The following is a 27,110-nucleotide window of genomic DNA, read 5'->3' as shown; positions in this document are numbered from 1 at the left end:
GGCACACCAAAATTACGTATGTGTTGTGATTTCAGAAGTATCAACAAAATCACTATCGCACAAAGAATACCGATTCCAAGAATAGATGAATGTCTAGATCAACTACATAATAGTACATGTTTCTCACAAATTGATTTAATTGGCGCATTCAACCAAGTTCGATTGTCTGAATCCGATTCTCTGAAGGCAACTATTTCACATCGTTTCGGTCAACACAGGTTTTTAGTAGCGCCATTTGGATTAAAGAACTCTGGCCCATATTTTCAAGATGTCATCAATAAGGTTCTGAAACCTTTTGTCGATAAATTTGTAATCATATATGTTGATGATCTGTTGATTTATTCCAAAAACGAAATAGAACACAAAGATCACGTTAAACAAGTATTGCAGAAACTTGATGAAGCAAAATTTGTAATCAATATTAAAAAATCACATTTCAACATGAAAGAATTAACATTTTTAGGATACCATATTTCAAAAAATGGCATTTCCCCATCCCAACAAAAAACCGATGCAATTCGTGTCTGGCCTGTCCCCAAAAACGTACAGCAAGTTCGTCAATTTCTTGGCCTTACTCAGTATTATCGTCGATTTATACCAAATTTTGCCCATATCGCTTCACCCCTCACTGATCTAACTGCTGGTACTGGCTATAAAACGCGTTCAATTGTCTGGTCACCACAATGTCAAACTGCTTTTGAATTATTGAAAGATAAATTATCATCGGCTCCATTCCTACTGACACCTGATATGAATAAGCCATTCCGCATAGAATGTGATAGTTCCGATTTTGCTGCTGGCGCTGTATTATTACAACAAGATCAAGATGGGCAATGGCGACCATTAGCATTTGAAAGTAAGCGTTACAGTAAAGAGGAACGTGTTTATCCAGCTCAAGAACGTGAAATGCTAGCCATTCTAATTGCATTACGAAAATGGCGTTGTTTCATTGATGGAAAATCATACACTGTATTCACTGATCACCTACCCCTCAAATATTATCGTGATCAAAAACATCCTGTACCTAGATTAGTTCGATGGATGTCTGAAATTGAATTATACAATCCTGACATTCAATATAAGGCTGGTAAGGACAATATCATTCCAGATTTACTATCGCGTAGAGATGTTCCTGACTGCATCCCTGCAAATACATCTGTACAACCAAAATATCTTTATAATACTGTTACTACTAATAATTCTAAATCATTAAGCAAAGCCGTCAAATCTATTAAAGACGACCCTATTCAAGATTGGCCACTTTTATTTTTTCGCAATCCGGAGCAATGGCCTCCTTCCTTACATCAAGATTTACTCAAACAGCAACCTAAATTTTTAGTAAAGAATCAACACATATACAAATTATCCAAAACTCCCAAAACCGATGAGGTTATCGAACTCAAATTTATTCCTTTTCACCAACGTGCCGATTTGATCGATGATTTTCATGCTGCTTATGGACACCTTAGCCAAATTTCAGTTTATCATCAATTAAAATCCAGAATCTGGTGGCCTGGTATGCAACACGATATTACCGAGTGGTTAAAATTCTGTCCACAATGTCAACTTTCAAGTCGTTCAGAGAAAAATATTCACCATTCACCAATGAAACCTCTCGATGTTCCTCCTGCTTTCTCTCGTTGGCATCTTGATTTTATAGGTGAATTGCCCACAACAAAAAATGGAAACAGATGGATATTAGTAGCTGTGGATTACGCAACCAATTGGCCCATTATCCGAGCTCTCAAAAATGCAACTGGCGATGAAATCGTAAGATTTATCTATGAAGAAATTGTCTTAAAGTTTGGCAACCCTGTAGAAATTTTTTCGGACCGAGGTAAAAACTTTATGTCAAAGGTTCTCAAACAATACATGAACAAAATCAGATCAAAACATACATTCACCAGCGCATATCACCCAAGAAGCAATTCTAAATGTGAACGCCTAAATCAGATTATCAAAAATATGTTAAAAAAATATGTTAACGGTGACGTACATAGTTGGGACGAGTATATTGACACAACTACCTTTGCTTGTCGTATTCGAAAACATACAACAACAGGACACAGTCCATTCTTTCTAGTTTACGGTACACAACCCCGAATTCCAGGCGACTTTCACCGTCCATATATGAATGAAATTACCGAATTTGATGCTAATTTAATCACAGAAGATGCTCTTACACGAATACGCCACCTTCGCGAAGCCCGCTTTGTAGCTGAGGAGAACATGAGGATTCAAGGTATAAAGGATAAAGAAAGATGGGATAATTTGATAAAAGGTAAAGAGGTACAGATTTTCAACAAAAACGACTTTGTTCTACTTCGCAACGAATCCAAAAAGGGACTAGAATACAATTGGATGGGTCCATACCATTATCAATTGCAACACTGACTTCAACGTCTATCAAATCAAAGAAATTGAAGGTCAAATATACAGTTCCTGGGTCCACACAGACAGATTAAAGCCTATCAACATTAATAACTCCAACATTTCAGCCAGCTGGTATATTCCTCGTACTGCAAGAGCTCAATAAATATTACAACTTACAAAAAAAAAAAAAAAAAAAAAAAAAAAAAAACATATATAAAAATATATCTCACACTTATCAACCACAAAGACAACTCCCTCTTTATCATTTAAACATAATTATCTTATTAATCTTATACTTTGTATTTTTTTTTTTCCAAAATGTCATCGTTAGCTTAAATTTACAACATTTTAGGGAGGGGATATTGTCACACTTATTTTAGTAGAAACTCCGTATCAATTATAAAACTTATTCAGAATCTCAATTTAATAAAGATCATCTTTTTACTACTTCATTACTAGTCTACATAACTATATCTATTATAAATCTTCTGACATTATAACAACTATCACGACACTGACAATCAACATGTTTTGTACTCCGACACGACAAAAAAAAGCCTAAAAAATATAAAAGTTGTGCGCCCTCGGGGAATCGAACCCCGGCCTTCACCTTGGAAGGGTGAAATTCTACCACTAAACCAAGAGCGCTTTGATGTTGTTGTCAAGCCTGTAAATGTTGATGGATCGGATGCCTCAAAGAATCACGTGACTAGCCGGGTTAGTCCGACCCGAAGTCCGGACCTTGACGTAGACATGCCTCTAGAAATCGAACTTAGGCTTAAGAAGACCAAGAACCAGAAAAGGAGATTTGTACCAGTCAAGAATAATCACATGAATAGGAAAAGGCCCAAACCGAATAACACCACTTAAATGTATATACATAACGCCACTTCGGGTTCACCTATTTCACATCAACAACCTGTTTATATTACTCATCATCATTACTATTATTACTATTATTACCATCACCATACCTTATTATTATATTTATCACATCACCTATATCTTTACATTTAGTATATATATCCCTTAACATTAGAACAATAAACCATTATCTTCTATTTTAGTATTAAATACTTATTTACCTATTTCCCCTTCTAATTAACCACTGAGAGTTGAATTAGAACTATATTGAAACTTACATTGTTGTCAAGCTTGTAAATGTTGATGGATCTAATGCCTCAAAGAATCACGTGACTAGCCGGGTTAGTCCGACCCGAGGTCCGGACCTTGACGTAGACATGCCTCTAGAAATCGAGCTTAGGCTCAAGAAGACCAAGAACCAGAAAAGACGATTTGTACCACTCAAGAATAATCATATGAATCGGAAAAGGTCAACGCTGAATAACACCACTTTATTATATACAACATAACGCCACTTCGGGTTCACCTATTTCATATCGATAACCTGTTTATATTATTCATCATCATTATCATCATCATCATCATCATCATCATTATATTTATTATATTTATCACATCACCTATATCTTTACATTTAGTATATATACTGTATCCCTTAACATTAGAACAATAAACCATTATCTTCTATTTGAATATTAAATACTTCTTTAACTACTTTCCCATTCTAATTAACCACTGAGAGTTGAATTAGAATTATATTGAAACTTACAGTGTTGTCAAGCCCACAATTGTCCATGGTTCTGATGCTTCTCTAAGCCACATTCCGACCCGGACTCTTGCACCCGACCCGGACTCTACCATGGACGTTGAAATGCCTCTGGAGATCGAATTTCGATTAAAGAAAGCTAAACTTCTAGAAAGGAAGTTTGTACCCAAGATAACCAATGCCAATAGAAAACGGCCAAAGAAGTAACACCACTTTATTATAAATATCACAACACTGCTTCTACATTCAATAACCTGATTACTTATATTTATCACAATCAATCTTTATATCTATCACCATACTTTTATTATATTATCACCATACATATCAACATTATATCATCACATTATTATCTCATTCTATATATTCCCCAAACTAGTATAAATAGCTCCTAGCTTTGTATCAAATAAACATTATCTTCTATTTTATAATTTCAAGTACTTGCTTACTTACTTACTGATTAACCACTCAGAGTTGAATCTTACATACACTACTGTTGAGGATGTCATAGATTATAATAAAAGAATCATCACATTTTACATAATAATGGATGATCATGTATAAATATTCATGGCTTACACTTCGCCCCATTTGTTATCATCAGAACCGTTGGTGTCTGTGCACCAGGTGATTTGCCTTGTGACGAGTAAAATATTATAATACCACAAAAGTATAGTACAATCCCATAGGCGGAATATTCGGTTACTGAATATTACACGCACTAAACTTTCTCTTTGGCATTTACGTAATGTCACCTGCGGAGATGAATTTAGATCCTCACGTACTTTTGTCTTTACTTTGTAAGGCAGGAATTACTTCATAACATATTTATTTAAACAGACATTACGTATAACATTATATCATATTTCTCTAACGCGTCACATATATTATCCGAAAGCCATCTAATCATTTAGTATAAATACCTGTAGTTTTTGCCAGTAGAATTCCCAAATCGAAATTTTCTTGAAATAAAAGATATACACAGTTCTAACAGTATTTTCTTTTGTTACCTTAATTTACATTTTATCTCCATCCCAAACAACTACTTAACCTACTACAAGACTGATAGTGTTGTTTGTACCAGAATGGTAGAGATGCCTACGATGAAAGTACCAAGCAGTCCGACTCGCACCATTCCGGTAGACACGGACATCGACATGGATATTCCGGTAGAACTAGAAATCAGGCTAAAGAAGACCAAATATCAGAAGAGGAAGTTCGTACCACTTACTAAAAACAATACAAGGTCAAAGAAGCGGAAACAATAATAACACCACTTTTATTAAATCAATATCATACCTCTCGGGATTACTATCTCTTCATCATATATATTAAACAGGTGCTCAACTTATCAAGACATCACCTGTTCATACAATTACTATATTCATTATCACACTATCATTTATCTCAAGTATAAATAACCAACTTGTATTATTAATAAATCATTATCTTTTATTTTGACATTAAATACTTCTTTGACTATTCTTTATAATTAACCACTGAGAGTTGAATTATAATATACCTTGAAACTTACAGTGTTGTAATCCTCAGATGTCTAGTTGACCCTTACGTAATAACCTAGCACGTGACTATCACGTGAACCTATTCCTATTGGCCAGAAGAGTACTCTTCAAAGTACAAGTACAAAATAAAGTATGAGATAAAAGATAAAGATTTACTAATTATAATGTGGGGTTATTTATACTATCTAATTTGATTGATGTTTCATATGTGTGTAATTGTTTTATGCTAAATTAGTTTATGGCTTTGCTTGTTTGTTCTTATGACATATAGTTTTGATTTCTTGTTTGGTCTTGCTTTCGTGACCTTTGGTTTAAACCTTCGTTTGGGTCTTTTGAGTTCCATTGCGTCATAGTAGTTCTCGGTACCGAGCTGTTGTGCCGGAACTATTTCATTGGCCGGATTGGTTCTGACAGTGTTGTCATATGCTTTTCTGGTTTTGTCGGTTGTTCAAATTGAGCCGATCACATGACTTTCACGTGAGCGCGTAAACCTTCGGCCGAAGCGAGAGTCGTTTTTTATCCTTCTGGTAAATCCTCTTTGGTTGGTGTGGAATGTCGGGATGAGGTGAATGTAAGGTGGTTTTGTTTTCGTTTTTCTTGGTGTTTGTCTTTGTTTCCTTTGTGTTTTTGCTCTCGTGCAAGTCTTGCCTCACCTTTGATATTCGTACTTCCCTTGTAGTGACACTGTAGGTCGTAAAGAGTAATACTTTGTGTCTGAGCACAAGTTTAGATTCAGCTCGTTTTGGTCAATTGTGCTGCAGGTCACCAATTTGTACTCAGTGCGAGGTGATATATTTCTGTTGTCTGTGTCTGTGTTCGTGTTCCTGTTTTCTTGGTCTCTTCTCGTGTTGCTGAAAAATCGAAAAATCCAAAATAGAAAATAAGACAAAGTATTAACCAGATTGCAAAAAGGAACTAAATTTTATTGAACACAAAAATAATGATTTCTTTTATACATAATGAATACAACTAAAACTACAAGCGGGACCCTGCCATCGTGGGTAGATTATATCCAAATATTGTTCAAGCTGTCAATAAACCCGCAAGGAGCAGTAAGGAGAATATAATAAACAACCCGTACTTGAATAGGCAGTTGGTGTTACGTGAACTCTGAAATTACCAGCTGACATATGATAAATATGACAGCAGTGAGAATACTGACCTAGTATCGCTAGTTACAATATCAATTAGATAACAGTCACCGGTTAAAAAAATGTTAAAAAAGGGTCTAATTGAGAATGGCAAAAACTATCACACTGACAAAAGTGGTAGTTTTTATCTACCTACCCTGTAAAAAAACTAGCTGCTTAAAACTCACATGCCAAAAAATGCTTATATAAATGAGAAAGAATAGCATCCCCACTGGATTAACATGTACGAATTTCTTTAAAAATCACATAGATGATATCTAGATCACCTGCAAATTAGATTCTACTGTAAATAATCCTTTACTATGTGCTATAATAAATAGGTTAGGTAGATACAGCATACGTTCTAATTCAAAATCCCGCTAAGAAGCTGTATAAAAAACTAAAACTTTGAAATAAGGGTAAACAAATATAAGGCTGATGTACCGAAATTGTATAAAATTACATTAATGCAATTCACCCCCAAAAGAAGGGAATTATGTTCTGTAATTTCGCTTTTTAGGACAGAATGTCATTTTGGGTTTTAAATAATGTCACACTGGAAAAAGATAATGACCCCCCAACGAAAACGATAACATCGTCATCAGTATGTTATGCATGAATAGTGCATAAATTAAATACACCGTATATATTTCTAAAAACCGAAATTCCCCTTCTTTCTCTCATGTACTTTTTTAACAAACATATACCTCTAGCGCATAATGTTGATGTCTTACGAAGTAAACTCTATGTATAAGACAAAATTGTGTTGTACGATAAGCAAGATTTTTTAAAGTCGGTCAGTCTTTCTCTCCCTTCTCTTAATTTTACATAAAAAATAAAATAAAAACTTATGCCAAAAAGCAAAAACACTCCTAACCGTGGATACGATCCTAGACTTCTACCTTCTGGTCATTGTTTTTGTATGTATGAACCCTATGAAAGCTGCGATGTATTGGAACTCAAGCAGGATTACGTATATGAATTTCTTGACGAGGGTGGAGTTTGTCCTTGCATTATAGAGAACAACAAAAAATTTAAAAATAGGATTAACTACTTAAAAAGAAAAGCAAAGAAAACTGGTTCCTCATTCTGTAAACCTGGTCCTAGAACTGAAAGAGTATATGATATGAGCGCTTTTGATGATGACGATTCAGACTATGGTGATGGTGATAACAATGATGATTCCTTTGGCTACTGCGATGTAGCATCTGACGACAGTATTGAGCAGGATCATATAAGATCACGCGATGATGAAGAACAGCAACAATATCAGCAACAGCAACAACAGCAACAACAGCAACAACAGCAACAACAGCAACAACAGCAAGAAGAAGAAGAACTATCACCCGGCGTCGAATACTTTAATACTAGACCAAACAAATCTAAATCTAGTATTACAACTGACAGCTGGAACAAGTACAAAATATTTTATAGGGATCAATACTTGACCTCTATGATGTATGGTATCGAAAAGCCCACGGCAGTAACATTGCGACAACTACCAAGAATTATTAACCACAGTTTAAAATGCAACGGAGAAGCAATGTTTAGTCAAGTAAAAGTATATTATCAACACGGTATGTCTTGAATGCAAAATATCTATTTTTTTTAAAAAAAAAAACTAATTATGTATTGCGGTTACTGGTAGCCCACAAGATTGAAACAATAGAGCATTGTCACTGTAGAAATTTGTTGAAGACTATGATGCAAATGCAAATAATGCCCAGCTCTCCGAAGAGACAGATTGTTGGTGTATCCTTCTCTCTTTTGAGAGAAATAAAAGACATGCAAATGATAAACAAGGTCTCGATTCATGGTATGGCAGCATACCTGAACAAAGTAATTGGGTGCCTGATGTATGTTTTTATGTATTATTTCCATACGAAAATTATGGCTCTTTACTAATTGTAAAATTAGAGCTTTATTCCTCTTTCTAAGGCAGTATTAAGTAGATCGTACTATATCCACTCTCGCCTTGAACAATATGCCGAAGAGTTTATCCAGGAAAGGTTTGAGATTAGTAACCTGCTACCAACGGAGTGTAGTGCATGCACGATAGGTGATACGTTAAATTAAAGTACTATTGAGACAAAAGAAAGCGCATTCTCAATCTTATTAGAACTCGGAACGTATTATGGTTACTATGGATGCCAATTTCTCGTTGAAGCGTCAAAAACGCAAAAACGAGAATACGGCCGAAATCTTTGCGCTTAAGGAGGAAAGTCGTCTTTGGTGCAAGCAAGAGTTTGTTGATAAGTTTGCTACGACGAATGAAAAGAAGAAAAATGAAATTAAGAAGGTTTTGTATTCAGTTACAACACAGTTATTGAGATTACTAAAGTTTTTATTCGACTTTCCTTAGTGTGATCTTTCACTGTTGGAAAGAAATTTTAAAGCATCAGCAGATGCACGAGACAAATCTAATGTGTTCGATGAAAACGGTCTTTTTATTTGTTCTTGTGCTAGGCATGGAATTGTCAAGCATATTTTTGATGTGTTTGAGGGAGAAGGGTAAGCACAAAATAATGATAAAACCACAGATCATGCTTTTCTTTACTAATGTTAAATTACATTAATGTGTAAAGACACAAATTTGCTCTAGCTTCTGTAGCCCTGGTAGAACAAAACAATTCAGAAAAACTTCCTATTGATATCATGTATGATATATGTTGCTTGGTACATCCATCATTTAAGGTAATACATTTAGGAGATTTGAATGAACTACTTAGCTTAATCAACATCCCGAAATTCTTTTGTATTAAGAGACTTTTTCCTTTCTTGGAGGAAAGGGAATCCCGCTTTGCGGTAAGTGTATTTCACGCTTTCGCGCATATTTGGGAATGTCAAGCTCTTTTTCATCCTCGATATATTAAAGGGTGGGGCTATACTGACGGCGAAGGTAATTAAAAGCAAAAATAATATATTGCATACAATGAAAACTACACAATAAAGATATTAATCTTACATTAATTAGGCGTAGAAAGACATTGGTCTTACTTGGATGGATTTGTTTCGATGACCAGAAGTATGGGAAATCCAACCGAAAACAAATAGTTACTCAGGCTGTAATTCACTTCACGATTACAAAAAATTTGAAAATGGGTAACATAATTACAATGAGGACATAATTTTACAGCAGATTAACAAGTAAATTTACATCGATGTCATTTTTCGTAGGGACGTACCTCGTAGAAAAATGGAAAAATGCCAAAGCTCTGCATAATGATGCCCTGAAAGTAATTGGTATTGACCGTATTAAATACGTCGAGTATGAGGAAGCATGGAAGACCGCTGTAGCAGTAAAAAGCGGAATTTATACAGATAGTTCGTCTTCTGCTGGAAGGCTGATTGAAATAGCCAAATTGATGGCACAAATTCGTGCTGGTGTTTTGGGTATCAGTGTTCAAAGAAAAAGACTAAGTCGTAAAGGTAAAAAAATAAAATAGAATTCTCTTGAATTTCAAATTTACTTACCATACTATTTTATGATTTCTGAAATCAATTTTTTGTATTTCATCATATAGTTGGTAATGCATTGGCACAAAAAATTACTGCCACTATTTCTCCTGCCATTGCCAAAGTGAAATCATGTATTGAGGAGTTTAATACATTTTTTCCCGAGTCCGGTATGTAAAAGATACAAAATACAAATAGTAAAACTATTATAAATAAGAAAATAATATTTAACGCTGTAAATTTATGGTACATATAGACCATTTGCCGGCCGATCAAATATGCAAGTCTTTGCAAAACAATAATCAGGAAGGCCGAAATTTATTGGAAAGTTTTGGTCTTTCAATTACAGACAAAACTGCAATGTGGATTCAGTGGTGCCGTGCTGAAGAGGAAATGGATATTGTTCAGGTATAGATATACGATACGTGATAATAACTATTTATATATTGAGAAATTAATGGCGATCCAGGGAGAAATTCAAAGATTATGGCAATATACAAGAAACTTCGAAAAAAATATTGAAGATTTACTATGCAAAAATCCACTCGTTGATCTTAATGACTATGAAAAAGGAGCCGCTAGACTTATAGAATTATATTACCTTCCTTTAGCAAAAGATTGGAGAAGGAGAACAGCAGATGATTTGTCTAGTTATGTTGGAGATTCTAACGATCTTCCTATGGAAATTAACGATGAAGAAGATTCGGGAGATTCGTACAATGATGCATATTATAACGATGAGTAACTATATCGCCCATTCATCTATCTTTTTGAACTTTATGCTTTTTAATTTTTTTATATTAAATTTTTTTATGACCCCCCTTTTTTATGCTTTTGTTAAAATTCTATGCTACTGCCACTTTTATTTTACTCTCTTTTATATACTATGCTGTTTTATACATGTATGCCGTTCTCTAATTACTTATACCTTTATAATATACACTTAATAATACGCACTCAAAGTAGTTTTTTAATCATATATAGATTGTCTCTGATTCCATAACTTATGTAGAAGTAAGGATTTAAAATTGGGGCAAATAGCTTATTACTGCTTCAATAAACATTTTGTTATAAAGTAAATGATCAACTAATTTAAAAATCTAAATAATTACACCCATCTACTCAGACATACTGAGGCTATTATGTATGAAACTCAAGGTTATGATAGTACTATTTTTTATTTAGTATGTCCTCCATAAATGTATTCCGTTACTCATTGCAAATTAATTCAATTATTCAAGTGAATATTATAAAAAATTGAGATTGTGACGAAAATACTATTAATTCAACTACGTATGTCTTATAAAAAGTAATAACTTCTATTTACAAAACCATCCTTCTGAGTTCGTTAAAAATAAAGAAGAAAAAGCATTTATTTTAAATCTTTTCGCGGTATTATACAATGTTAAAGTCTACCAGTTACTACTGTTTCTGTTGGAATCAGACAGAAATTATATAAAGTCTTACTCATGTCCATTTGAGTTTTGAATGAAGGCTGTACAATAATAAGATTAGCAACACATCTGAGCTTTTAATGTACTGATGTAAATGTGATTATATAAACTGCGTGTATAGAAAACTTTCATATATTCAAAGACAAGCTCATAATATATTTAAAAGGTTTATCATAAGCAGAAATAACAAAACCATTAGAGCTACATCTATCATGCTTCTTTACATTTCCTATTTTTGTTTATTCTGCTTCGAATGTCATAAAATATTTAGCAAGTACAGCGTTTCCAGCTATTTAAACAAGTTCTTGAAGAGTATATACATATGTATAAGTGTAATAACTATACTTAATCCAAATTTATTATATTTCTTGTAGACAACTCAATGGTCCCTAACTTTGATTTATTTCTAAATGACAATGAAATGTATACCTGGCTTTTAACATAGCACACAAAGATAAAGACTCATATTTGAATCTCTATTCTAATGGTCATTTGTCACAAATACCTTAGTATGGTGTACAATGATTTAGGATAATTATTATCGCAATAAATGAATAGCCCATTAAATTTGTCAACTGCAGTAATACTATTAAGTTATAGACACTATTCAAACAATAGTCCGTTAGAACTAGGACGATGTTCATCTATTCCCCTTCAGTTAAACACAGATTTAATATATAAAAGTAACACATCACTCACGGAATAAGCCAACACTTATATGGCAGACTTTGTTTTATCTAATATCTCGCAATTGATTCATAACAACATTTTGCTTATTCAATACCAATATCCCATGTAAAAAGTGACAATATCCGTTCTCTTAATTTTTTTGCAGCAATTATATTCCTTCGATCAATTGAACCATCAAATCCTGTCTAGATCACTAATTCTATAGACAGGTCTAATTGATAGACAACATAAACACTTATTTTATTGCCAATCCATTATCCTATATCACAAGGGTTGACAAACCAAAGCATGAAGTTTATCTACTAAATCTTTCTTTAAATTTGCTGTTATTATCATTCGTCTATACTAGGAACGTCGTAACTATAAAATCAAGGTACGGTACAAAAATTTAATTTATGCGATCAAAAATAGGAATAAAAAAGGTATGCTGCACATTCCTCATATTAACAAACAAACTTACATTACACAAACTTCGGAATGTTTTTAATATCTACCACTGATCGTATAAATACAGTAAAAAATTTCAGCTTTCGCCTTTTTCTTCTTTCCCATTTTACGTGTACATTCCTCTTTATCTAATATGAACTAAATAATTAAGAAGGTAAACTAAGTAAACATTTGTATCTACAATTATTCGGGAAGATTAACTTACACTTTGTTCAAATAGTTATTATCTTCTCAAAAATGCGTATTCTTGTAAAACGTTGTTTTTTGTGTGGCACAGATCCTATCTCTCTGTCGGTAAATATTGACAAGGTATGTTTTACAGTTGTTCTCATTTTGTAAGCCCATACTAAAACTACTCTTCATTCTGATTTAGCCTGCTATGTGTTAATCATTTTGTGGTGTAGTTTAATATGACTCGTCGCTGGTCCTTACGATTTCGCCTTTCTATGGAGTTACTGAAAGTATGCTTTGTTGCTTTAGCGCTCTCTTGCTGCTGGTTTTTAGCAGCTGATTAAGGGTCCTATTTCTCAATCTGTTGAGAATTATTTGAAGTGCTATTCCAAGTTAAATGGGATGCAATGACTATTAAATCCATATTAATAACTTTGTATGACATCACAATAAAGAACATATTGTATTTTTAAAATCATACATTCAGCAGCATATACTGTTTATATATATCTTAATAAGACGTGTAATAGGATTGCTAAAACCTCCCATAAAGCCGTTTGTTTCCCTCCTTACTCTTGAAAACGTGGTTCAGTTTTATTGCATTCTACCTGATCCTATTTGAGATGTTTATTTTCCATCTTCGTAACTCAAAGATGCAACAAATCATTTTAGCTGATCAACGTATTGTACTTTAGAGGTTTTCTTTAAAATGAATAAAAATTTGCGCCGATGGAGATTGTTGTAGAAACTTAAAAAAAAAAAAAAAATCGCGGTCATTTATGAATTTAGCTAGGGCAAAAATTTGTTTATTTAGTCGGAACGACACACAAAACACCGCTTTTTATGGCGTCAAGAATAATTTGCAGATCTTCTACTTTCACATAATCGATTCTTTATTTCCAATAACCCCATCCGGCCAACTTAAAGTTCATAAATCCTTGTTCGGTTGTAACTTGATCCCAGGGTACAGTTTCCAGCTTACTAAGTTTCGTTGCTTTTCCTAGATACAGGAACTTTTTAAAACACTGGTCATTTAGACATTAACAACTACATACTTAAGCTCTCCCTCAACAACCCTCTAATATCCTTTTTCAAAACTAACTTCATTTGTGTGCTATTGCACAATCGTCTTTTTGAGCTTGAAGGCTCGCTCTGGACTGTAAAATTTATATAAGGAACTGTTTGTAAAAACGCACCTACGCATACCTTCGGAATGGTCGACAACTTGCCTGGGTCGCTTACTCACTATATATTCCGTAAGAGAGGTGTGTTAAAGAAAGATTGATCATGATATAATGACAGAATTTACCGCATCTACTCTCGGACACATTGCGTAGAACAAATTTCTGAAATTTGAGAGCCGTATTAGTCTTGTCGTTTTCTGTGGATTCAACCTCATACTTCCGTGCTAGACCTAATAAAATAGATTTGAAAGTTTTAACATGCCCTGTTAAGTCAAGTACAAAAAAGTTACCAGAATTCATAAACTTAAAACATCCCATCTTCATTGTTTGATCTTCAAATGCGCCATACATAATAACGTGAATACGATGATTTTTATGCAGCTATTTTATTTTCTCATTTACATCTTTCAGATCATCATCTGCAGATGTATTAGCTTTAACTCTTTTTTGAGAAAGCTTGTAAACCTCAAATCTTTCCATAATTTCACACATTTTATCTCTTCTATCAGGATCATCTGAAAGCTCAAGGTAAGCTTCCCTGGCCTTGTGGATATCGCCTTCTAATCAGTGATTATATGTTTTCAGTGTTAGGACAAATTAAAGACTCGACTGGTAAAATCTTACTAAATTTATCCTTATACGCATGTCTAAACGCATTCCACTCATTTGATCCCCGTTTTTCTTCAGAACAAGAAGATATAATTCTTTTTTTCAAAGAAGGGCAGAGAGTGGCGGCAATAGTTCCCATAATTTCAACTTCCGTGGCAGTATTTGCGAATTGGAACAAAAGTCGTCCTGAAGCTTTTTGACTTGAGCCAAATAGCCGTTAAACTCTTCAATGAATTCTTGTCCAAGCGAGTGGCTGTTAAAATCAATAAAAGTGCCCATCATGATGTGTAATATTTGCAATGAAAAGCGCTTGACTGAATAAATTTCCTCTTCGCATAATTGTAAATGTATAATTTTTAATTTATGCATGCCAATGCAGAACATAATAACTCTTAATCTAGAAATCACGGCCAATTGCATATGTTCTTTTATTCATTCTTATTATGACGATAGCTGTGATTATGGAAAATGACAGTCTTTGGAATGCGACAGTTTTAGTTTGTGCTAATTGACTTATCAAAGATGTTATAGCCACGATTATTCCAACTCACCAGTTACCAAAATTACGAGTAGGCCTAGCATTCCTTACGTTGCCAATAAATGCAGTAGTGTAAAAAGAGGAATAAACAATATACACACACTCGTGAACTATTAGATTCTGTCGTCTACTCAAATTTAACAAAAATTAAAAAAATTTTACGATAAGACGGTATATTTGTGGACCTGGAACTGTGTCTAATGGTTGTAACCAGGAATGCGTTATAGACATAATACAAAAAGTGTTTGGACTAGACATACGCACATATTATATTAAAAACTATTAGATTATCAATAATATTTGTACCTATAAAATGATAAGTAATAGGTAAGATAAATAGCAGTTGAATGGAATTATGAAAAAAAAAATATGCGTAGGAAAAAGTGAGAAATAAAGAAAAGAAGGACAAAGTAAAATGAGAAGGAAAAAAAAAAGGAAGAAAGGTTTTGAATATAGCCTCCGTTTATTTCGGGAATTTTGATCAAGAATGTATGCAAACAAGTATTTTTTTTGGGGGGTGTGGGACTTAAACTGACTAAACAATGCCCATACAGCGTAATTGAAATTGAATGTTGTGATTTCCTTTTTAAATCGAAATTTCGCATTAGCTACCTGTAATAAAAAACCCTGCAATTCCAAGTTTCATGTGATCGTAACTTTTTGAAATTACACCTTGGTCGAAAGAGGGCGCATAGGATTCTAAGTTCCATGCACGAATAGACGAAATATTTATGTGATAGTTTTTGAGTTTTAATTCTAAGGTAACTGGTAGTCTGTTGTGTAGACTATTTTGGAATACCAGCCATTTTGGCATGAGAGCAATTCACACAAATCAGTGATAGGCCATAAAGTTATTGCTTAAAATCAATACATTTTTAGTAAAACTTTTGGGATAAATATACGTGTCTCCACATAAAAAGAGAAATTTAACTACCAGAAACCATGAATGGGAACATTCATGAATAAGTAAAAAACAGGCACACAGAGGTAGTTCGATCTTAAGCTGTTAGTTTTTCTCACATTAATAGTTGACAACTACCATTCAAATTTTCCGTGGTAGTTTTAATTTCACCTCAATTAGAGCTCCTTTCAACATTTTTTTTACTTGTGACTATTATCTAATTGATAGTGGAACTAGCGATATGTGCTTGAATCGTCGTAGCACAAGCGTATTACCTTAGCTAAGGTGTATTTACAGCTCGCATACAACAGTTGCCTCGTTTATCTTGTTCACACAAGATTTGATTACTGCAATTTCGATCCTGACATCTAGTCTTACGTGTGATATACACCCTCTTTACAATAATAGTATTAATAATCTTCTTATTTTGCTCTTGCAGTACAAGATTGTGATAACTATGGGTCAAGAAATAAAATGAAACTTTTGATAACTTTATTGTTTTTTTCTATAATAATAAAAAGACAAGAAGGATCCGTCTAGATGAATAGTTAATTTCTGCTTTTATATGAGGTTATTAGAAGTCACAATAATGTCAATTGTTGTGGATTGTGATCGTGTAACCTAATTCGACTACGGTATAATATGGCTAAATACCACAAAGATGTCGTGCTTAAAGAATAATCTCATGTAATCACAATTAATGTAAAAGATATAAAAGGCCCTCAAAAAGCTAGAATCTTAATAAATCTTATCTTATTTTTATCTCTAAATTTCAGACCTGCGTGTAGTTTTGTATACTATTGGTTTCTCGCTTAATTGAATTATTTCTATTAGCCGTCCAATAACGTAGGTGTATTATTGCAATAATGAATCGTTTGTCGAAACATATTAACATGACTATTTATTTGCTGGGCAATATAGTCTGCTGCTACCTATCATTGATTGCCTTATTATCGTTTGAGAACACTTCCCATTGTCCAACCGACAATAACCCGAATAAAAAACATATTCATATCACATTTTGGAGACCACGCCGTGATCTTTTAAATTTAATCTGCAATCTATTACTATTTTCATTTGTTGTCTATCTCGTTTCTCGTACTTCGTTCTACAAGTATATTACTATGGTCTCGCCTTCAAGCTCTAAATCATCCAACACAAGTGCTCCCTTGCAAGACGTTCGCCAATCCATGAACGCTGCGTCTGCTAGTCGTATTAGCAAGTTTCTGGCCAAACCTGAGGTTTTTCGTGGCGATGCGTCCAATCCAATGGTATGGTTACACTCCATGGAGAGAATTTACAATTGTATAAATTTCTCTGACGAAGAAATGATTATCGTTTTAGCCTCTTACTTCGCTGGTCCTGCTGCCGTGTGGTGGAACGTAATCAAATCAAGCGTGAAAATGTGGGAGAATTTTGTCACTTAATTTACCATTCAATATGTTGAGGATGTAATAGATTATAATAAAAGAACCATCACATTTTACATAATAATGGATGATCATGTATAAATATTCATGGCTCACACTTCGCCCCATTTGTTATCATCAGAACCGTTAGTGTCTGTGCACAAGGTGATTCGCCTTGTGACGAGTAAAATATTATAATACCACAAAAGTATAGTACAATACTATAGGCGGAATATTCGGTTACTGAATATTACACGCACTAAACTTTCTCTTTGGCATTTACGTAATGTCACCTGCGGAGATGAATTTAGATCCTCACGTACTTTTGTCTTTACTTTGTAAGGCAGGAATTACTTCATAACATATTTATTTAAACAGACATTACGTATAACACTATATCATATTCCTCTAACGCGTCACATATATTATCCGAAAGCCATCTAATCATTTAGTATAAATACCTGTAATTTTTGCTAGTAGAATTCCCTAATCTAAATTTTCTCGAAATAAAAGATATACACAGTTCTAACAGTATTTTCTTTTGTTACCTTAATTTACATTTTATCTCCATCCCAAACACAATATGCTTCTAGAACTCAAAAGGATGAATGGTGGGAAGAATTGGAGAATATACAACAGGGTCCTAATCAAAGTATCGATGACATCAAATTCCGTATCATGGAGTTAGCTACCTTGTTAGGTGTACCTGATTCTGCAAAAATTCGTTATTTTATGCGTGCGATTAACAAATGTATTGCTTTACGTGTATCTGACATCAATGCCTCTTTGTCTGACTGGAGTGAAGTCACTAATTCAGCCAAGCGCATTGAAATGAATGACAACAAGTACGGTGATGTACGCCAAGTGGTGGAGAGCAAGGTACCTAAGCGTGTAGAATACCAAGAGCCTGTAGGTTTACGTACTGGTGGTGATGCGGCTAGCGTAGTTTCACTTAATTCAGTTGCCTCAACAGTTGAAAGACTCTGTCAAGGTTTCGATGCTCTACAATTGCAAATCAATACTAATGGCAACAGCGTTTCTGGAAGTGTTCGTAGTAAAACCTTGTACGCATTGCGGAACCTGCTACCGTGGTGTCGAATTGGTCACCGTTATTCTGAATTTTTTTTTCGATCTCAGATTTTTTGAAAAATGAAGGTGTTTTTCAAATTGAATAAGTTATTAATAAAATGTCATCTTAATATTGTCGAAATTTGAACAGAGCAAGTTTAACAGGTGTACTTTAATAATAAATGTTTTTATTTTAAAAATTAATACTTTGTGTTACCACCTTTGGCTTTTATCACAGCCTTACACCGGGAGTTCATACTTCCGACCAATTTCTCTAAAAAAGTTTTGGGTATATCATACCACTCATCACGGAGAGCTGCTTCTAACTGATTGATATTTTTTATCTGATATCTACGACCCTCTATGCGTCTCTCCAAGTAAGCCCAGACATGCTCGATTGGATTGAGGTCTGGGCTTTGGGCAGGCCAAAAATCGAACCCTTCAACACCACATCTCGCCTTGTACCAGCTTGCATAGCTGCCAGTGTGACAGGAAGCGCCATCTTCTTGGAAAATAAAGTTCCTGGATGTTTCTGCAGTTACATTTTCAAGCCAGGGGAGGAAGTGATTGGACAAACAGTCGATATACGCTTCTTGATTTATGATGCCTTTCATGACAACAGTAGGTCCTAACCCCCCAGCCCAAATACATCCCCAAATCATCACGGAACCGTTCCCAAATTTTACTGTTTTCTCAACAAGATCTGGATGATATCTTTTTCCTTCTTTTCTGATCACTCGGACCCTTCCATCACTGCCTTGGACGTTAAACTTCGACTCATCTGACCAAATAACGTTTTCCCACTGTTCTGGTGTCCAATTCACTTTGTTTTTGGTCCAAGCGAGTCTTCTGTGCATGTGTCGAGGCGTCAACTTTGGTACATACGCTGGGGAGTAAGAGCCAAACCCATTGAGAGTGGCATACTTGCTCAAAGTCTGTCGATGTATGTCGATACCGGCGGTCTTTAATTTCTCTTTGTGAACTACAAATGGCATGAAGGGCTCATCCTTAAAGCTGCGTACAACGGTACGTTGGTCCCTTTCAGACAACTTTGGGTGCTTTCCTTTACGTGTCTCTGAAATTCCAGTACCGGTTTCCTTCCAACGATTGACGCAATCGACGATCGTTGATCTAGGTAGCGACATGGCGCGTTGAATGTCCGCGATGCTTTGATCAGCTTGAAATCGTCCAATAATCAAGCCACATGTGTAATCATCGAGTTGCATGCGACGCTTAGAAGTGTTATTAGTAATGTCTGTCAAGGGCATAGTTGGTTTTATTATGCAAATGGAAGAAAAACGGTTTTATTTCAGACGCCTCAAAAAAAAAAAATTCCTAAAATAGAAATAACGGTGACCAATTCGACACCACGGTATAGGTTACACCCCTTTAAGTGAACGGTAGTGTTACAATTGTCAAGAGTACGGTCATCGACCGTATAGCCATAGTTGGGCCATTGTTCAAAAAAGATCATTTAATTGACCGAATTTTGCATTTAATTCAACTAAATTTGGGTGCCCTTGGGCACCCAAATTTTTGGAGATCTTTTCCACTAACTTATTAAATTGGATGCAAGTTTACAGTATTTTCTGATTTTTACTTGATTTTTATTAGATGAAACTTGAATTAAGCAGTTAGGAAAATATAACAAAAGATTTTTTTTTTTTTTTGATAATGTAAAAAATAAAAGATTTTGAGCATGTAACTAAAAATGACGGGTGGCAATTCCTGCATACATTTTAGTTACATTTAGATGTTAAGACAAGGCAGAGGCTGACTGAAATTTCTTCTGCCGGTTTTTGGTTGTTTTACGTGTCTTCCAGGGCAGGTATCTTGTTTACATTTACCGCATTTATTGCTGCATAGCGATCCTTTTGAACTTCCAGAACAGTCATCCATCTTGCATACATTACACACTCTTTTTCGTTTTCCAGAATTAATAATTATTGAATGGGCGAAACGTGGAAGAGGCAGCGAAAGAGAAGTAGATGTTTGTCGGGGACGATGAACCGGTCTGATAATCGCAAGTTGGGGAGACGCAGGAATGTTTGTACTCACCGGTAAATGCTGCAATGTGGGATGTGTTGGCTGAGGCAAAGCAGGAATTGGTCTATTAAATCTTGAAGCATCTTCAGCAAGTGCCCGCACTGCCTTTGAAACTTCAAGATTTTTTAAAACCGTATTACCGTACTTCTTTCGATCCTCTAAAACATTGTAGTAAGCTTGTAAGTGTCCAGGAGTTTTGTAATAGATATTGCTGTTTAAAATGCAGTAAGTTGAATTCCAAACATACGCAAAAAGATTAAAATTCGGTTTTTTGGAGTCGAATGGTTGAAAGATCAACGTGTCTTCTTGGCCGTGGGTTGACAGGAGATTTTCAAACAGAGAAGTTTCTTCTTTTGTGTGAACCGCTGTAATAGCATACAAGGTGCCTTGACAGATGGAGAGGAACTTGTAACGGAATTGCTTTGTTGAGTATCCAGCCTCAAACAATTTAGCTACGGGTAAAGAAGAAAGTTCCATTATACGATTTAATGTAGTTCGAAGTCTGGGTTGCTGGGTTGTAGCTGGTATGATCCCAATTTCGTTGGCCAGATTACGTGGAATTTCAACAACACCATATGTTTCCCTTGTTTGGTCGAAGTTAAGGTAGCATCCATATCGTTCGCACATGTAATCTTGAACCGTTGCATGACCAACATCATTTCTCAAAACATTAATAGCTAGAACAAGCCAAGGACTGTAATGTCCTTGATGTTTTTTGCCATACCTGTTCAAGGATCCAACCTAAAAAATTGTTTGGATATCTAATTAGACCACAAGATACTTTTTTGTTTTAAAAGATATATCAACATGCAACTTACATTTATATTGTGATACAATCTATAGTCTGCCAAAATGGAATCTGTTAGTCTTACAGATGCATTGTAGGAAGCAAACCTGCGAACAATATTCATGTGACAAGCCCCTTCCACCGAGCTAGTTCCCCGCGAACACTTATACCTCATCAAGTTGTTCTTGTCAGGTCCCTTTTCTGTGTACAGCGGGGGACCATCTACGACATCTGATACATGTCCTTGTTGTACGGTGCTAAGAACATGCAAAGACATTTCGACAGCTGCTTCATTAAAAAGTTTATGTCCGGAATTTTCACACCTCAGAGGGCCGTAACTGTCGAAAAGAAACTTGAGGGCCGAGTGTAGTTCATCAGGTGGGGGCACAAATCTCCTAACTCGTTCAAAAATCCACGCTGGATTAATCAGCATCCTTGTATTCCAATCCGTTCCGATGCTAGACAAATATGATTCCACTATCGCTTTATCATCTTGATCACAGACATATAGTATATCCCGAAAGCGTCTCATGAAGTCTTTATGCATGCCATGTGATTTGTTGAGTTTGATCATATCCATAAGGTGAAAACCATCTTTGAGAACTCGAGAGTTTACAGATGTCTGGTTGCTGGGGTTATCGGATACTTGGCTATTTGGTCCATTTCTGTTGGGAGATGTTGACTCGGAAATGTTATTGGTGTCACCATGGGCAGGGAAATGAACCCTTTCAGAAGCTGTAAATAAAAATTTGCGTTTGATGTAAACCTTGAAATTGGGACCATTGAAGTCGTTCAACGTAAGATTATCATCGTAACAATCGACTGGAAACCCTGGAACTTGAACTTTTACCACATTCACCACCAAAGCACCATTTATATTGGTTGGGTTGTGTATTTCGTTGTTGTCAGGTGTATTGTCGGCACACAAAAAACCATAAGCAGCAGCAGAAGATTTTGCTGTACTGTCTAAGTGAATAGCAACAAAAGAGCCAGCTCTAGTATTATTATTGACTTTTTGATGAACAGTGGGCATTGATTTGAACCTGTTGTATATTTCCAAGGAAACCCAGGCATCCAAGGCTGCGTAATTAATCTGCTCCTCCGACAAATTTTCTGCTTCCCAATTGCCACAACGAATCAAGTTTTTCTTCGGGAGCTGGACTTTTAATACAAAACCACAGATATCGGCTAGAGAAAAACTTCTTCTTTCAATCAGATCCTTGTCTTTACAAAATGTACCTAGCTCCAATTGACCTGGAAAATTTTGGAGACCAAAATAGCGAAACCTTAACAGATCTCCACTAATATTCTTTCCGATTTTAACAATTTTAGAGTCAGTAAGCACTTTGACCAGATTTTGTGGGAGCTGCTCGGGTTGAAGAGAGTGTATCCTAAACAAAAAGACGGTGTTGCGAAAAGCAATCTGCACCAAAGCCACCGGTACGAATCGTAATCTTGTTTGCTCACTTCTAGATATGGCTGAATTACCACCTCGAAACGCCCACTCGCAATCAAATCCAATATGAACGTTTCCTTGCTGAGTGCAATCATCCAAAATTTGCTGACATGACTGGTTTATTTGTTGAGTCGTTGTTAATACAGAAACAATCACATCTGTAGGCAATGTGGCCAGAGGACAGTCTTTGAACTGATTGTTTGTATCAATTCGTTCTGAAATAGTAGGCTTGACATGAATGACATTTTCCAAAAGAGAAGGGATCGCGGATTCTAAGAACAGTCTATCACCTAAAACGTTATCCGTATAAAATAACTGTGGCATCTTGAAACCGTACTTCTTGTAACTTTCCATCATGTTATTAAAGGATGGTGTCAAATGGTCTAGTGATTTTGTGGGAGCAAGTACTTGCAAACGAATTTCTTCGTATTCGTTAAGCACTGTGTAGAGACAAGAGAACGTTGATACACCATTGATTTTTGCCATATGATTAATGATCTATGCGTATTACTTTAGAAGTTAGATTTTTTTCTCTTTTTTTTAAAAAAAAAAAAGTACCTTAAATGAATGATCTCCTTTTAATATAACACCATCTAATAAGGACGTGTGCTGATTCATATACGGCCTAAATTCAGCAATTATAGAACAGTAAACATAACTCAGGTAGTTTGCTGAGGGGACATATCCATTATACCCATTTATATCACTGAATGATGAAAATTCGGGATAACTTGTAGCTGATGAAAAGTTTCCAATCAATTGCTTGGCTTTTCTTTGTTCCTCAAGCTTGTCTTTCATAGCATCATAATATTGGAACTGGATTGTATCGTACTTTTCAGTATGGTTGGATCTCAGAATTTGATTCATTCTATGTGGACCAGTTGCATTCTGAAATTGTGGACGCAATAGTTTGACAAGTTTGGTTGAAAACCCAGAACGGTGAGTCAATACGGCAGGAAAATCAGCTTGAATTCTTGCGGGTAGCTGCCTGACAATTTCCGATGCATAACCCATGAAAGTATGAACTGTGGTTTTGTTAGTGCATTTAAAGCGGACGCTGAGCAAATAGAAGCAACTAAGGAAATTGTATGTTAATGCGACTGAATTATATTGAACAATATTAACATTTTGCTTACTCTTCTAAGTCAATAATACGACGAGCTTTTGTTTTCTGGACCCATTCCTTCGCGAGCAAAGTGTTATTACATTTAGGACAACGCAAAGGGGTTCGAGTCAAATATTGGGGAAGCCATACGCATACTCTTGGCCGGTAAAGTAATTCAGGATCAATTTTTTTTTTCAGAACGAAAGATATACTTGGAGGGTTAATCCAAAATGTGCCCTGATTATATTCATCAGGAGTATTTCCACCTTTAAGTTTATCTTGGATTGATCCGAGATATTTGTCAAGCCATCCTTTCTCGGGAATCTCCGCTGCCCTATTTTCGATTGAGGTGATTTGCTCCTCAGTTAACTCTTCGATATTTGAATTATCATCTTCACTTTCCGAATCAATTGGGACATTGGCGTCATCTTCAACAAGAGGTACATTTTCCTAAATTTGAAATGATTCAGCAAGCCTTTATTTGATCATTTAAAATATTATCATGTTACCTCATCTTCGGCATTTAAATCAATGCTATGGTGCGTACTTTCCGTGGAAGAAGAGGGGTCTCCATTATTATCAATAGCATTTTGATTGACAAGGTTTTGATTTAGTACTTGATCGTTCTACGGTAAGTAAAATAAATATCCAAATAAAAAAATAATACCAATACTTTAAAATAAAAATTACCTCCTCGTTTGGGTAAACATTGATTTCACCAGAGCCCGCAGATTCAAATCCTTGTAATACTGCTGTACTGAAAAATGATGAATGTTGACTTCGTCCGGTGGTACTGCTTTCAGCTTCTTCTGCAACAATGGGAAAGTCTAAAAACGTCTGATTAACTAAGTGAGCTGGCTTTGGGCCTGGTGCTTTGGATCCAAGCTTATTTTTTGAGCCCAAGCGGCGGCCTTTCTTTTTAATTTGATTAGTAGACATTATCCCTGCTTTGTTTTAACAAAGTATATCAGTACGAAGCATAATCAATATATAATTTTGGTCCCAAACGGCGTCTGCTATTCTTACTTACAAAAACTTATATTATGAGGTTATATATATAAAGAAATGATAAAAAATAAAAGAAGTACAGTCAAAGTAGAAAAGACAGTTATTTATGTAGATGTAGATTGCGCGAGGATAAAATCAACATTGACAAACAAAAGGGGTACACACGAAAAAAACATTTAATTACCCGCTGGAGATTACAGCGCTGCCTGTTTGAAACCCGCTACACTATTCCTGGCATTTGTATTGGCTCACTACACTATTCCAACCAGTTTTACTGGCTGGATTTCTTACACTACAAAACTTTCTAGCACTACTATTGGCTCCTTACACTATTCCCAGCACTTTTATTGGCTAGATTTGGCCCGACTATAAGCGTACCGTCCGGTCATCTGGCTACATATTGTCCTGAACACCGTCCTACTCGAGGTCCAACGAGTAATACACCTGCTTCTGGTGCCAATGCCACTCCCATAGGTGAAGTTAACGCGGATAATGAACAGGCGGGAAAAGAACAAGGACGTTATTAGTCAGTCCACCTGATAATGTCCGTAATCCTACCACGGACAAGGACAAGGAGAGTCAAGAAGTACATCTGATTGAAGCCGCTGAAGTGTATGCAGCTAAGAGAGCTAACCATGGTGATTCCATTACCAAGGAAGCGACTACTCCTAAGAAAACTAGAGTAAGAGGTTCTGGCGGTAGGCCTATGTTATCTATGCAACAGCCATCTTCTACGGTACCTCCTATCCAACCTATGCCTTCTATGCCTCCAGGTCAACCAAGTCTTGCTATGCCAACTATGCAGCCTACGCCTATGCCAGATTACCAATCGTATCAATTACCACCTATGAACCTGAGCCCACCTATGCAACATGGTGAAGCTTCATATTCAAGACCGAGACATGAACCAATGGTGTTAGATGGTAACATATCGAGCGGTGCTGTTATGGGTGATAAACCTAGGAGAGTGAGAGCCCCACCACGACGTTTAAAGGTAACCGGTCCGGTGTTAGATATCTGGGAGAAGATGGGTGCAAGTCAAGCCTCATTATCTCTAAAGGATTGGATTATACTGGATAAGAAGGTACAAAAGGATATAAAAGATGGTTTAAGGTTCTTGCGTGGTCGTAAACCTCGGAAGGGTAGAGGTCCTGCGAACGGTGTGCCTCAAGGTAATCTACCTAATCCTACTCCAGCTGTGGTTAATCTGGTGCAAGACGCTACAAGTGAATTAGATAGCGAAACGGATACCGATACGGAAAGTAGTACTACTACCTCTGGTTATGAATCTTATTCTGAATCCTCGTTGGATGAAGAGAGTGACAACGATTCGGTGTATGACTATCCATACGAGAGGGTGTTGATGGTAAGTTCATCTCCGTTGGCTATCTTAGGTATGGTGAAAGATTATCCCGTGAAGCTCGTATTGGATTCTGGTTCGGCTATTTCGGTGATCAACAGGTCTTTTGCTGAAAGATTAGGACTAGTAGGTTCGGGCAAGGTGTTGAATATCAAGACCATTGAGACTACTAAGATGAATTGTAAGAGAAACCAGTGTGAGATTACTGTTTCAGTACCGGTGAGAATCGGTAGTTGTTTACGCATGGAACACATGGTTATAAAGGAGGATAATTATTCTAATTCTGCGGAGGATGTTGTGCTTTATGGTAAAGTAAAATTATAAAAAGACTATAGAAGTAGTTTGAGACTGTTTATAAGATTGTCCTTTATTAATAAATGAAATGTACGAGTATTTATATAAAAGACTGTCTGCTGTGTTCATATCTCTAGTGCTATCTTGAAGTTATCATTGATTAACCAAAAATGTATACGATTATTACATAGTCACTAATTTAGTCTTGTTCTAATAAATGTTAAGTCTTCTTAACTCTCTTTGCTTTAAACTAAATTTTAAGTATTTCTCAGACGTACTAAATTAGACTTGTGATGTAATATCCTTATAGTTCTTACTATGACATTTATTGTTAAGCTTATATCACAAATGGTATCAGCATGGATAAACCTTTGTTAGCTCTAATATGGCTATAGCCTTGCTAGGTCACCACAGGAAGAAGAAGAAATCAAGTCTACTGGAACTGCCCCTGCCCCTGCCCCTGCTGTTACC

General features: G+C 35.6%; 5 protein-coding genes and 1 non-coding gene across 6 annotated transcripts; 4 read left to right on the top strand and 2 right to left on the bottom strand.

The window, feature by feature from the left end:
• Positions 1 to 2,691: 2,691 nt before the first annotated feature.
• EV154DRAFT_549615 (uncharacterized protein) lies at positions 2,692 to 3,243 on the top strand (the record flags this gene model as incomplete). Its single annotated transcript, XM_051604877.1, has 2 exons — positions 2,692 to 2,699; positions 2,931 to 3,243. The coding sequence occupies 2 exons, from the start codon at positions 2,692 to 2,694 to the stop codon at positions 3,241 to 3,243; spliced, it is 321 nt and encodes a 106-aa protein (XP_051460109.1).
• EV154DRAFT_t36 lies at positions 2,951 to 3,021 on the bottom strand. Its single transcript has one exon. It is a non-coding gene; the product is annotated as a tRNA-Gly (tRNA).
• Positions 3,244 to 9,239: 5,996 nt separating the features above from the next.
• Positions 9,240 to 9,563, top strand: EV154DRAFT_416433 (uncharacterized protein; the record flags this gene model as incomplete). The annotated part of the gene is made up of 2 exons (XM_051595737.1): positions 9,240 to 9,350; positions 9,420 to 9,563. Coding segments are annotated over 2 exons (255 nt in total), but the record flags the coding sequence as incomplete, so codon positions are not given.
• A 4,204-nt stretch (positions 9,564 to 13,767) lies between these two features.
• On the bottom strand, positions 13,768 to 16,019 carry EV154DRAFT_478990 (uncharacterized protein; the record flags this gene model as incomplete). The annotated part of the gene is made up of 8 exons (XM_051598226.1): positions 13,768 to 13,874; positions 13,930 to 14,031; positions 14,081 to 14,119; positions 14,184 to 14,288; positions 14,349 to 14,439; positions 14,461 to 14,618; positions 14,683 to 14,859; positions 15,818 to 16,019. 8 exons carry the CDS (start codon positions 16,017 to 16,019, stop codon positions 13,768 to 13,770), a joined length of 981 nt encoding a protein of 326 aa, XP_051460107.1.
• Positions 16,020 to 17,296: 1,277 nt separating this feature from the next.
• On the top strand, positions 17,297 to 18,661 carry EV154DRAFT_416411 (uncharacterized protein; the record flags this gene model as incomplete). The annotated part of the gene is made up of 2 exons (XM_051595734.1): positions 17,297 to 17,524; positions 18,119 to 18,661. 2 exons carry the CDS (start codon positions 17,297 to 17,299, stop codon positions 18,659 to 18,661), a joined length of 771 nt encoding a protein of 256 aa, XP_051460106.1.
• A 7,267-nt stretch (positions 18,662 to 25,928) lies between these two features.
• On the top strand, positions 25,929 to 26,573 carry EV154DRAFT_581861 (uncharacterized protein; the record flags this gene model as incomplete). The annotated part of the gene is made up of 1 exon (XM_051606655.1): positions 25,929 to 26,573. A coding segment is annotated over one exon (645 nt), but the record flags the coding sequence as incomplete, so codon positions are not given.
• Between the last annotated feature and the right edge of the window lie 537 nt (positions 26,574 to 27,110).

Source organism: Mucor mucedo (assembly GCF_025094135.1).
Source record: "Mucor mucedo strain NRRL 3635 chromosome Unknown EV154scaffold_22, whole genome shotgun sequence".
Classification (NCBI taxonomy): Eukaryota; Fungi; Mucoromycota; class Mucoromycetes; order Mucorales; family Mucoraceae; genus Mucor; species Mucor mucedo.
This window is presented reverse-complemented; position numbering and strand designations above follow the sequence as displayed.